General features: G+C 44.4%; 1 protein-coding gene across 1 annotated transcript in view; it reads right to left on the bottom strand.

Moving 5' to 3' along the window:
* The window catches only part of LOC143961561 (uncharacterized), a 456,309-nt gene that overhangs the window by 416,875 nt on the left and 25,781 nt on the right, over positions 1–13,653 (bottom strand). Inside the window, exon 4 of the mRNA XM_077470870.1 lies at positions 4,605–4,671. Coding sequence (XP_077326996.1) covers positions 4,605–4,671 — 67 coding nt within the window. The remainder of the gene's footprint in view (positions 1–4,604; positions 4,672–13,653) is intronic.

Below are 13,653 nucleotides of genomic sequence, written 5' to 3'. Positions count from 1 at the left end.
ATGTATCAATGCAAAAAAAAGTTTTAAAAACGGCCGTTTTTTCGGGAGCAGTGATTTTAATAATGCTTAAAGTGAAACAATAAAAGTGTAATATTCCTTTAAATTTCGTACCTGGGGGGTGTGTATAGTATGCCTGTAAAGGGACGCATATTTCCTGTGCTTAGAACTGTCCCTGCACAAAGTGTAATTTCTGCAGGAAAAAAAGTAATTTAAAAGCACTCGCGGCTATAATGAATTGTCGGCTCCCCGTAATACAGAGAACAGTCATTGAAAGTCATTGATAAAAAAAAACAAACGCATGTGGTTCCCCCCAAATTCAATTACCAGGCCCTTCAGGTCTGGTATGGATATTGAGGGGAACCCCGCGTCAAATTAAAAAAAAAAAAATTATGTGAGGTTCCCCCCAAATATCCATACCAGTCCCTTCAGGTCTGGTATGAATTTTAAGGGGAACTCCACACCAAATTTAAAAAAAAAATCCATACCAGACCCTATCCGACCACATGCCCTCAACATTGGGAGGATGCTTTGGGGGTCTGTGAGGCCTGCGAGATCACCCATCACTGGACCCCAGAGAAGAGATCACCCATCACTGGATACCAAGATTACCACCTCTGGAATCTTTTTTAAATTTTTTTATTTTTAATAAAGGACTTATCCCAACTGTGTCTGTGTCTTTTTTTAAAATTTTTTACTTTTTGTGAAATGGTAGGGGTGCAATGTACCCGTTACCATTTTAAACGGGGTGGGTGGAATCTGGGGGTCCCCTTGTTAAAGGGGGCTTCCAGATTCTGATAAGCCCCCGGCCTGCAGACTCCCGCAAACACCGGCCAGGGTTGTGGGGATGAGGCCCTTGTCCCCATCAACATGGGGTCATGGTGCTTTGAGGGGTCACAGACCCCCAAAGCATCCTCCCAATGTTGAGGGCATGTGGCCTGGTGCGGGTGAGGAGCGGTGGGCGCTCTCTCACCCCCCTTCTTTAACTGCAGCCTGCAAGGTTGCATGCTCAGATAAAGGGTCTGGTATGGATTTTTGGGGGGAACTATACACCATTTTTTTTTAATTTGGCGTGGAGTTCCCCTTAAAATCCATACCAGACCTGAAGGGTCTGGTAATTGAATTTGGGGGGAATCCCATGCATTTTTTTATCAATGACTTTCAATGACTGTTCTCTGTATTATGGGGAGCCGACAATTCATTATAGCCACGAGTGCTTTTAAATTACTTTTTTTCCTGTAGAAATGACACTTTGTGCAGGGACAGTTCTAAGCACGGGAAACATGCGCCCCTTTACAGGCATACTATAGATACCCCCCAGGTACGAAATTTAAAGGAATATTACACTTTTATTGTTTCACTTTAATCATTATTAAAGCGGAGGTCCACCCTAAAGTGGACCTTCCGCTCATCGGAACCCTCCCCCCCTCCGGTGCCACAATCGTCACCTTTCAGGGGGGAGGGGGTGCAGTTACCTGGATAATCCAGATAACTGCACCCACTTCCGGGATAGCTCTCTGCGGAAAGGGGCGTAACTTACGCCCCTTTCCGCAAGTGCCCACCCCTTCCCGCAAGTGCCCCGCTGCCTGCTGGGAAACACACAGCTCCCAGAGGCAGCGGGGAGCGTCCTTATTGCGCAGCGCGATTCGCGCATGCGCAGTAGGGAACCGGGAAATGAAGCCGAAAGGCTCCATTTCCTGATTCCCATACCCAAGATGGCGGCGGCAGGACCCGACAGACGACCTAGCGATCGGCTTCGGGTGCCGACATCACGGGCGTGCTGGACAGGTAAGTGTCACTATTTTAAAAGTCAGCAGCTGCAGTATTTGTAGCTGCTGGCTTTAAAAAAAAAAAAAAAAACGCGGAGTCCCGGTGGACTCCCGCTTTAAAATCACTGCTCCCGAAAAAACTGCAGTTTTTAAAATTTGTTTTGCATTGATACATGTCCCCTGAGGCAGGACCCAGGTCCCCAAACACTTTTTAGGACAATAACTTGCATATTGGCCTTTAAAATTAGCACTTTTGATTTTGAACGTTCGAGTCCCATAGACTTTAATAGGGTTCTAAAGTTCACACGAATTTTAGGTCTGTTCACAGGTTCTGGTGCGAACCAAACCGGGGTGTGTTCAGCTCATCCCTAGTCGGCATACAAAGATGGTCTTAGGTAAAAACCAGGCCACAAGCATACAATGCTGAGCACGAGACGGACTAGGACACAGGGAACCATGATGAGGGGGCCAGAGTCAGCACACAAAAAACATTTTACTACAATGATACATATCCATGCTGATGGCAACAGCCATGACCTTATATTCTTCTGCCTCTGCATTTCTCTCAATGTTTCCAATGCCAATTTTCCCTTACTACGACCTTAGAAGTTTCACATTCATCCTCTCCTCAAGCACTATTCCTCCAAATTGCAAGCAGACACCTAAAGAAACCTTTACCACGTCAGCCTTTTTCTTCTCTATTTTGCTACTAACTACCGATACAATATTATCTCACCCCGCCCTACCTGACTTGGCCACTTCTGTCTACAACAGCTCACTCTTCTCCTCCCTGGACACACTTTCTCCCCTCACTACATGCAGAATTAGGCAAGAACTCTATAACCCTGGCAAACAGATGGCTCCCAAAGTCTCAGACAGCATAGCCATTTGTGGTATAAAACAAGGTCGCTGTAGGAGTTGACCCTGTAGCTGCTCTCCTAGAAAATAATTCCTCCCTCCATGCAACCAAACAGATGTGTTTCAACACTCTGATCAACACCCTCTAGTCCAATGCTCATCAACATTTCTACCTTTAACTTGCTACAGGATATAACAAGATGGATGCAATTCGTGATGAGATCTCATCTCAGCACATTAGCAGAGCAAGAAGAAAGGAGATATTTTTAAAAAGAATAGCAAGATCATGTAAGTCCTACTATAAGCATTTCATTAAAAAAAATGGTTTTAATATAATTTTAAGTACAGTACTGAAGCCAGAGTGAACTATTGTAATGTAGTTCTGTTAGTACAATGTATTTCTGGAGTGGGGTAGAAGGTTAGGGTAAGGTGAGAGAGCCGGGGCACCAACCCTAAATTAGAAAACGTTGTGGCCCTGATACAGGAAATTAATGTTAGGGTAAAACCAAAAAGTTGTTACTTAATAAAGGAAAAATGTGATGGACGATATGATGAGATGATTCTTCAGAGTTTATTGATCCCCTCTGTAATGGTAAAATCAGATTACTATGAGTTAAAGCTGCATCAATTTTTAAATCTAGTGTGGCTTACTATTTCCAAAATTGTCTCCATTCTCTTCAAAGGCCTAAACCTTGGCATACACTCACATCGGGAGCACTATGGTGCAAATATTCTTGATTCTTCTATTTGCTTGAGCACAGCTAGGACAACTACCAAATTATACAGCAATGGACATACAAGGAGCACAGTTCTTGGCTTCTTATATATCTTCATTCTTCCACTAGGAAAAGTGGGAACCCTTCATAATTGGCAAACGCGGTGCAGGCACGGAAACAGCATGAAGGGGTGGTTGTAACCCCTCATATATTTGACACAACTGGTGTGCAGCCCAGGTAACTCAGTGGAGGGGTGATTGGAAACCCTCATATTGGGCAACATCAGATGCAAAAACTGGGAACTCATAATGGGCAAAACAGGTATGAAGACTGGGGAACTCAGTGCAGACAGTGCATCAACACAGTCCCCAAGATAAAGAATGTAACCGGGTTTAGCTCTCCAGTAGAGCTGCACGATTCTGGGAAAAATGAGAATCACGATTCTTTTGCTTAGAATGAAGATCACGATTCTCTCAAGATTCTCAAAAAACTGTTTTATTTGAAAAATGTACAAACTCTGAGAACATTAGGTTATCAGAGCTAATATGTTGTCCATTGATGTTTGCAGATATAGTAATGAATTTGCCTCGGTACAGAATAGATCTGCACATTTTATCCAAACAGTTATTTTTTTTGGCAGCGCCGTGGCATGGCTGCTGATTTATGCAGGACCAGACATCAATCTGTTTCTGATAAACACCTCCACTTTCCTAAATGTGTCTGTCGGTGGGTTTTTATTTAATCCGTGTGTGTAAATATGTTCTGATGACTCAATAATGGCGTTGCAAACCCTCTGGAGCCTTGTCCTATCTAGGTTACCTTCACAGGAATACTTAATCTGTAATCTTGCTTGTCTTTTATTACTGCTACTGTGTATAGCAGTGCTCACTCACACTGCTGTTTCCCGGCCACTGTACCCGCCCATGCCCAGGCAGCGGCACGCCGCATCGCACACTTCAATGACTGACGCCAGTTCCGGTGGCTGACGTCAGTTCCGATATCCACCATTTGCGTTCCACGCTGGTTTACGTGGAACCGGCGGCAGAAAAAGAAAATCGCGGGTCACCCAGAACTTAGATCGCGTGGGGGGGTGATCGCGATCGTTTTGCAATTAATCATGCACTTCTACTCTCCAGCATCTACCAAACATTAAAATATCAGTTTTGGATGGAGTGACCTTTTAGCTTGACTAGTACTACTGAACACAGTGCTAACATGTTTGCTAAGTTATCCTGTAAGTACGATATCATGTTTTGTGTATTACCTCCCCGAATGTGCTTCAGATAGCCAACCCCAATGGTCTCCAGGTAAAACAAACTTTCCTTCTTGTTCTGAAAAAAAAAGTATATAATTTTATTTTAATTTTATTTCAGTTTAGATGATTTAGTACATTGGCATAAATACACCCATGCATGTACAGGTCCTTCTAAAAAAATTAGCATATTGTGATAAAGTTCATTATTTTCTGTAATGTACTGATAAACATTAGACTTTCATGTATTTTAGATTCATTACACACAACTGAAGTAGTTCAAGCCTTTTCTTGTTTTAATATTGATGATTTTGGCATACAGCTCCTGAAAACCCAAAAATCCTATCTCAAAAAATTAGCATATTTCATCCGACCAATAAAAGAAAAGTGTTTTTAATACAAAAAAAGTCAACCTTCAAATAATTATGTTCAGTTATGCACTCAATACTTGGTCGGGAATCCTTTTGCAGAAATGACTGCTTCAATGCGGCGTGGCATGGAGGCAACCAGCCTGTGGCACTGCTGAGGTGTTATGGAGGCCCAGGATGCTTCGATAGTGGCCTTAAGCTCATCCAGAGTGTTGGGTCTTGCGTCTCTCAACTTTCTCTTCCCAATATCCCACAGATTCTCTATGGGGTTCAGGTCAGGAGAGTTGACAGGCCAATTGAGCACAGTAATACCATGGTCAGTAAACCATTTACCAGTGGTTTTGGCACTGTGAGCAGGTGCCAGGTCGTGCTGAAAAATGAAATCTTCATCTCCATAAAGCTTTTCAGCAGATGGAAGCATGAAGTGCTCCAAAATCTCCTGATAGCTAGCTGCATTGACCCTGCCCTTGATAAAACACAGAGGACCAACACCAGCAGCTGACATGGCACCCCAGACCATCACTGACTGTGGGTACTTGACACTGGACCTCAGGCATTTTGGCATTTCCCTCTCCCCAGTCTTCCTCCAGACTCTGGCACCTTGATTTCCGAATGACATGCAAAATTTGCTTTCATCCGAAAAAAGTACTTTGGACCACTGAGCAACAGTCCAGTGCTGCTTCTCTGTAGCCCAGGTCAGGCACTTCTGCCGCTGTTTCTGGTTCAAAAGTGGCTTGACCTGGGGAATGCGGCACCTGTAGCCCATTTCCTGCACACGCCTGTTCACGGTGGCTCTGGATGTTTCTACTCCAGACTCAGTCCACTGCTTCCGCAGGTCCTCCAAGGTCTGGAATCGGTCCTTCTCCACAATCTTCTTCAGGGTCCGGTCACCTCTTCTCGTTGTGCAGCGTTTTCTGCCACACTTTTTCCTTCCCACAGACTTCCCACTGAGGTGCCTTGATACAGCACTCTGGGAACAGCCTATTCGTTCAGAAATTTCTTTCTGTGTCTTACCCTCTTGCTTGAGGGTGTCAATGATGGCCTTCTGGACAGCAGTCAGGTCGGCAGTCTTACCTATGATTGCGGTTTTGAGTAATGAACCAGGCTGGGAGTTTTTAAAAGCCTCAGGAATCTTTTGCAGGTGTTTAGAGTTAATTAGTTGATTCAGATGATTAGGTTAATAGCTTGTTTAGAGAACCTTTTCATGATATGCTAATTTTTTGAGATAGGAATTTTGGGTTTTCATGAGCTGTATGCCAAAATCATCAATATTAAAACAAGAAAAGGCTTGAACTACTTCAGTTGTGTGTAATGAATCTAAAATATATGAAAGTCTAATGTTTATCAGTACATTACAGAAAATAATGAACTTTATCACAATATGCTAATTTTTTGAGAAGGACCTGTATGATGTATTTTAGAACTTCAAGCAAACTAAACTGATGGCCTTAGTTGTCTAAAAAGTTATATCCCTTACTGTGGCAAGTAAATCAATCTGTGCACAACAGGGATGGACATTTCCACGCACCAAAGCCCACAGGATAGAGCCCAACTCATAGCACTTTATTAATTGAAGTTGTGCTGTTATTTACTTAAAGCATTAAAAACACAGTGGTCTCAGCAAGGTAGTGATAAACGTCACTTCTCACCACTAGTTAGTGTGTGACTTTAAACGGTGAGAATAAAGGACAAACTCCAACCCAATACTCGCATAGGTGGGGTATATGGTATAATATATATTTATAATAATAATAAATATGGTGGACATAATAAAATAATAGTCCAAACCACACTCACTAATTGTCCATCCCACTCCTGTTGCCATTCAGTATAACACGGTGTATGTCAATCAAACAAATGGAGGTAAACATGGGATCCCCTGCCTACTCCCTACAAAAATCACGTGAACCCAAACAACAAACAACAAAAAGTGAAAAGAATGTGCACCTAAAAACAAACAAACAACAAACCCTATATGTTTCACTCTAAAACAAGCTTTGTCAGGGGTGCCAGTAAATAACAGAGTGCAGCAGATCACCACATGGCAAATGGCGACTTGAATTTTACTTCACCTCTGGTTATAGATATATTCTAAGATGGCCACCAACACTGAGCGTATCATGACATCATCATGCATGTATGTGTGATGACGTCACCATGCACACAGACTGTTTCATCATTATCACCATCTAGAGGAAATAATAGAGAATGTGAAGTTCCAAAGACAAGCCAAACTATAACTAACAACCTCATTAATTCTCGCCTTAATATCAACCATGACTATAATGGCTACATATATTTGTACTGTTTTATGGAACCTTAGTCCATAAGAAAAAGAAAAACATTGCCATAGCCAATAATCAGTAATACCAAAACTACAAAATCCCCCCCCACCCCCCAAAAAAAGGAGCTAGCTGAGAAGCCTCAAATGACAGGTAAGTAAAGGCCTTATTTCACCAACATGGAGAGCACAATCCATATTCACCCATGGGTCCCAGAGTTTCTCCTATTTGGCCATTTTTCCAAGAGTACAGATTCAATTTTGGCATGGATCATAGCTTGTGTGACCCTATTTCGAACTGCCAGAACACAAAGTGAGGGAGTTTTCCAGGCTCTCGCTATTGTCTGTTTAGCTGCAGTGGTGACCTGGAGCAACAGTTTGAATTGTCGATGGCTCATGTCCTGTGGTTTCTTATTCAAAAGTGCCACAGAGGGGTCCGGTGTAATAGGCAAATGTCAAAATATCCAACTAAAAGGTCCATACAACTGGGCATTCCCACCAAATATAAAAGTGGGTGCCTATATTATTGCAACCACAAAAGCAATGGGGGGGGGGGGGGGGTAGTGTGACAAAAATGTGGAGTTTGTTTCTAGTGCTACAATGTTCTGAGAGGAAGACTTGGTGGCTTCCCATATGTGGGTCGAATCAGAAGGATCTAAAATAATGACGAGGTCCCTCTCCCATTTAGCGACATATGAGGGGGTGTTAGTGCTGATGATATCTAGCAGTTGTCGATACAGATCTGAAATAAGACCCCTCCTGTAAGGGTCACTTTTACAAACATCTTTAAAAGAGGACATTTAGTATGTGAAAAGGTCGGAGGGGTCAATGGAATCAGAGAGTGTTTTATCTGGAGATAGCAAAAGAGTTCAGAGGAAGGAATATCGTAGGATTTGCACATGGGCGGGAACAACGGGATTGTGATGGAGGTAAAAAAATGTATACTCTCGGACAGGCTGACTGAGGACCATGTCGAGAAAGAGGGGGATGATGTTCAAGTCGGGTAGAATGCTGAATTGCAGAGAAATGAAAGGGGAGATTTGTGTGGCGAACACTGTGACGCGTTTTGAGCCTGTCCCAGATGGAAGTAATGTAGCACTATAGGTTAAGTGAGGGAGCAACCATGAGACGGATCGAGTTATAAGAGGTTAGCTACAGATAGGGGGTCGCAGTCTACCAATTCCAGTGTCACCCATAAAGGTATTTCCTTGGAGGCATGGCATTTGGGGAGCTGGGCCAACTCAGAGGTCAAGTAATATTTTACTGGTGCATACTGAGCGGGCTAGGAGAACCGCTTGGCAGGCACTGTCACCAGTCTGGCAAGGAAACTTGGAAAAGGCAGCCGCACACCACATCAAGATACCAATAAAACTTCATTATTGTAGTGTAGACATGTAGTCACAGGAATGAACAGAAAGCTCAGTTCATTCCTGTGACAGAATATGTCTACACTACAATAACAAAGTTTTATTGGTATCCCATTGCGGTGTGCAGCTGCCTTTTCCAAGTTTCCTTGTTTGTTGTGGTGTCGAGCCAGGCCAGCACCTGTGGGTTTACCTGCTGTGGAATCTCATCAGGCTCACCTGGAGTGGTGCTTTCTCCTCTGCCTACCAGCCTCGCAAGATGGGATGAAGCCTATTTGGTCCCTATGGATTAAGGAACCTATCATCAAATTCATGCCATTTTCATGCCATGGTGCTGAAAATTAGCACGATTTTGGTCAGTAATGCACTACATACATTAGTTACCAAAAACAAGGTGTGTGTGTAGCAGACCCACAACATAATAAGCTTATCTGAAGAAGAGACTGTCCCCTCATCTCGCTCAGAACTTGGGTTTGCACTGTTGGTGAAAAAGGCACAAGAAAAAACATAAATTTACCTAGGAGACACCTAAAACCATCAGGCTCACCTGGAGTGGTGCTTTCTCCTCTGCCTACCAGCCTCGCAAGATGGGATGAAGCCTATTTGGTCCCTATGGATTAAGGAACCTATCATCAAATTCATGCCATTTTCATGCCATGGTGCTGAAAATTAGCACGATTTTGGTCAGTAATGCACTACATACATTAGTTACCAAAAACAAGGTGTGTGTGTAGCAGACCCACAACATAATAAGCTTATCTGAAGAAGAGACTGTCCCCTCATCTCGCTCAGAACTTGGGTTTGCACTGTTGGTGAAAAAGGCACAAGAAAAAACATAAATTTACCTAGGAGACACCTAAAACCAAGCCAAGCAGTAAATGAAAACAAATCTTGGAGTTTAAAAGAAAAATGTATTCCTAAAATGCCGCTCAGACATTGTCTGGCATATAAATGTCCCCCCTACCCACAAAGTAGCCCATGTATTGGGTTCTAACCTCACGGGCACTTTGGGGGGCCAAGCCAGGACGAGTAGCTTCAAGGCCTGTGAGGTTCTCATTTTCAAGCAAGTCTGCTTCTTGGGCAACTGAGACTGCATAGTTTGCAGAATGTCTTTTTAGGAAATTGTGCAGAACACAGCACGCCAGCACTATGTGATTTAGTTTGTATTCCGCCATGTGGATAGGCGTTAAAAAAAGGTGGAACTGGCTGGCCAGTATTCCAAAGGTGTTCTCCACCACTCTTCGGGCTCTGGACAGGCGGAAATTAAAAATACTCTGGTCCGGGGTGAGGGTCCTCATCGGGAAAGGCCGCATCAAATGGTTCGCCAGGGCAAATGCCTCATCCACGACGAAGACGAACGGGAGTCCTTCCTGATTCTCCTCTGGGGGTGGCAAGCCCAGACTGCCACTCTGGAGACGCCAGTAGAACTCCGTCCGGGAGAACACTCCACCATCCGACATCCGTCCATTTTGCCCCACGTCCACATACAAAAACTCATAGGTTGCAGACACCACCGTCAACATCACGATACTATGAAACCCCTTGTAGTTGAAATAGTGCGACCATGAGTTGGGTGGTGGGACGATGTGGACGTGCTTCCCATCAATTGCACCTCCACAATTGGGAAAGTCCCAACGACTGGCAAAGTGGGAGGCCACAGTCTGCCATTCCTGTGGCATTGAAGGACACTGTGGAGTGAAACAAGACCAAAAATTTGTAATTTTACAAATCAACATTGCAAGCAGATTAGACACAAACATTTATGGCCAAGATTAGTATAACATTGTGGGAAATGAGTATTTAAAGCCTAAAGTATAAGGTCCCCTTATCAGAGTCATCCACCCCCCCATCCCCCCCATCTGATGGGCCCTTGCTAAAAAATAAGGGGGGGGGGGTGTTTTGGACAGGTAACCCTCTCCCCTTGATTGAGAGCTGAATGCCTAAATGTGTGATACTCTGGGAAGCCCCTCCTTAGTTACACTATTGGCAGCCCACCGGACAGGTAATAAGTGCCATAATACCAAAAAGAAAACAAAATGGAAGCACATTTTGACATTCTGCTATTACATATCAAGATAATAATAGGGGACATTTTTTTAAAAAATGATAGCATTTGAAAGTATTGAGACAGGCCCTTGCACTACATGCTTAGGTGAATTCATCCATAAATGTGACCATCAAAAAGGTAGATATAGTGTGTATTGGGTTTGGTAAAGTCAGCAGATAGAGGATTGCTAGCAGCTGACCTAGCAGTTGGGGGGAGGGGGGTTCCTAATGAGTTTGACACAACCAAAAAAAAAAGTCACTCTGCATGAATTGAAGCACACACATCACATGTGTAGACATTTTAGGGGGTGTTTAGGGGAAATCAATACTATGGAGCTGACAAAAGACATTGGTAAGTGACTAGACTATAGTTTTTGGGCCAAGAAGAGCATGGTGGGGAAGTTAGTGAGGCAAATATGCATGAGGACAAAGGGGCAGAGTATATGAATTAGAGCATATTGCAATGATTGTAATTAGGGAATGAGGAAAGAAATGCAAAACATTAGCAATCATGAAATACATAGAATGTGATGTTAAAGGAAAAAACTTACCTTCATATAGTCCTTCTGCAGGACCTGAATGATGGCAGAACAAGTCTCTGGAATAATGATCCCCAGAGCATGGGGGGAGATGCCTGTAGAGAACTTGAGGTCCTGAAGGCTTCTCCCAGTCGCCAAGTAGCGCAACATGGCGATGAGCCTCTGCTCCGGAGTGATGGCTTGCCGCATGCAGTATCCTGCCTGCTGATATAAGGGGTCAGCAAAGCAAATGGTGAAAAACGGGGTCTGTCATCCAGAGATAATTCCTGAAATCATCAGGATTTTTCTCCTGGATCTCACGGAGCAAAGGAATGTGCGAGAACTGGTCACGCTGGCGCAACCAATTCTTGGTCCACAAACTCCTCCCCTCCCTGTTCATGGACCGGGCTTATGTCAAAGTAAGAACCCCAACACGAAGCCCCTGCACAGCACAAACTCTACGACGAGTACGTAGACGAAACATGATTTCAAAACAGTCGGCTGGTTAGAACGGACAACAGAAAGCACCGATAAACAGCAATGCCTGAAAGAACGAACTGAATAGCAGAAGCAAACAGACAATAAGCAATGCAAATCAAAGCGTACTATACCAAGATATAGTCCACAATGAGAAACAAATACTTACTGACTACATGCACTAATTATCAGATACACAAAGGCAAGCAGAAACTGAAGAGCAGTAGCGATCTGAATCACTAATCTGAAAAGCGTGAATTGTCTCTCACCAAACTTCTACTAACACGCGATAGACACGAGATCAGCAGAATGAGCCCAAAGGGTGCCGGATGTGGTGCTGAACTTCACTTTTCTAGTCCCGTCGTACGTGGCTTACGTCACTACGTTCTTGGCAACTGGAAAATTAGACAACTTGCTCCGACCGTGTGTATGCAACATCACTTCCGGACCTCGTCCGGAATTAATCCGGCGGAATAACTCCGACAGATTTGGTTGTCGGAATCTCCGATCGTGTGTACAAGGGCTTAGTGTCAAAGTCCATAATGAAGAACTTGCTTACTTTGACTAAATCCAGAGAATAGCCATTCACAGCTGGATGTTCACTCAAGTTGGAAAGTCTCTCTCTCACAAGGCCTAGCAGCCAACAAGGTGCTTTACCCAGGAACAAGTCTCTGCCACAGATGTTGTTGTAGAACATACAGGAATACGTCTCTGCCACAGATGGTGTTGTAGACTTCAGGAAACCAACACTTATGGAACACTCGTGTGATAACTGGATCTTTCAGCCAGATTGGCAATACCCACGAGGTTGGATTCACTTAGGTACTTTAGCCCCTCCAAGCTCTTGCTATGAAACCAACCCGTACGTGTAAGTCGGGTGGATCTGCACCCCAGGCCATAGCCTTCCTGGCGGCTGGTCAGGAGGACCAGGACCATGGAATCAGAACATCCTTCTGGACCAGAACACCCAGACTACGTGACATCTGCATGTTAAGTACCCTGTCCCAGAAAGCACAGCAAGAGTGACACTCCCACTGGGTGGGCTCTGAGAGAGAGAGTAACCGTAACTTTCAAAAAACTTAGCGCGTGCTCTTCAGTAGCCGGCGCTACACAATCCTTGCAATGTACATTTTTTTCTCAACAAAAGTAGAGTTACGCTTTAAGTAAAAATGAATGGTTGCACTGCACTCATGCTGCACTATCACTAGTTTTGCACTAAACTGACATTAAAGTAAAAACAGTGCCAGCCCTACCATGGGTCCTGGTGGGTCCATGGGACCCAGGCAGCAATTTAAGAGGATGGACTGCCCGAGGACCTGAGACTCCCTCCCTCTAGTGTGCAGTGTCATGCTTCTTGCTCTGCCTGCACATTGGGGGCCGCCTCATGGCCCACAATGCCACTAGCATTGATTGAGGCAGCTGTAGTAGTCCACAGGGAGGAGGGGAGGTGACAGGGTTGGGAGCACCGCTGACTCTCACACTCCCCCCGATGTATGGTAGGGAGAAGTCCGAGGCCGAGGCTGCAGCTGCAGGTTCAGCTAAATAAGGAGGAGTGGGAGCGGCAGTGCTGTGATCCCCAGAGTGCTGATCGGATGTGGAGCGAGCTGGCTGCCAGGTCATTCGGCTTCTCCCCAATGTGATGCCTGTGTGGATTGTCTGACGAGGCTGCATTGATAGGCTGCATAGGTGGGCACTGATCAGGTGACACTGTTGGGCACTGATGAGGTGGTACTGATGAGCACTGGTGGACTGTACTGGTGGGCACTGATAAGCTACACTGCTGGACACTGATGAGTAAATACTTATCATGATATCAATTAATGAATGTGGGGGCCTTTTGGTGGCCGTGATTTTTTTTTTTGAGGGGGGGGGCAGCATTTAATTCTTGGACCCAAGCAGCACAATGTCTTGGGCCAGCCCTGAGTAAAAATAAATGTTCACATTACACTCTCGCTAGTATCACTGAATAGAGACCCGTTATGGATGCTATGGGAAGAATATTTTTAC

This window comes from Lithobates pipiens, unplaced genomic scaffold, assembly GCF_037356315.1.
Source record: "Lithobates pipiens isolate NorthernLeopardFrog02 unplaced genomic scaffold, aLitPip1_a1.2 Scaffold_8, whole genome shotgun sequence".
Lineage (NCBI taxonomy): Eukaryota > Metazoa > Chordata > Amphibia > Anura > Ranidae > Lithobates > Lithobates pipiens.
This window is presented reverse-complemented; position numbering and strand designations above follow the sequence as displayed.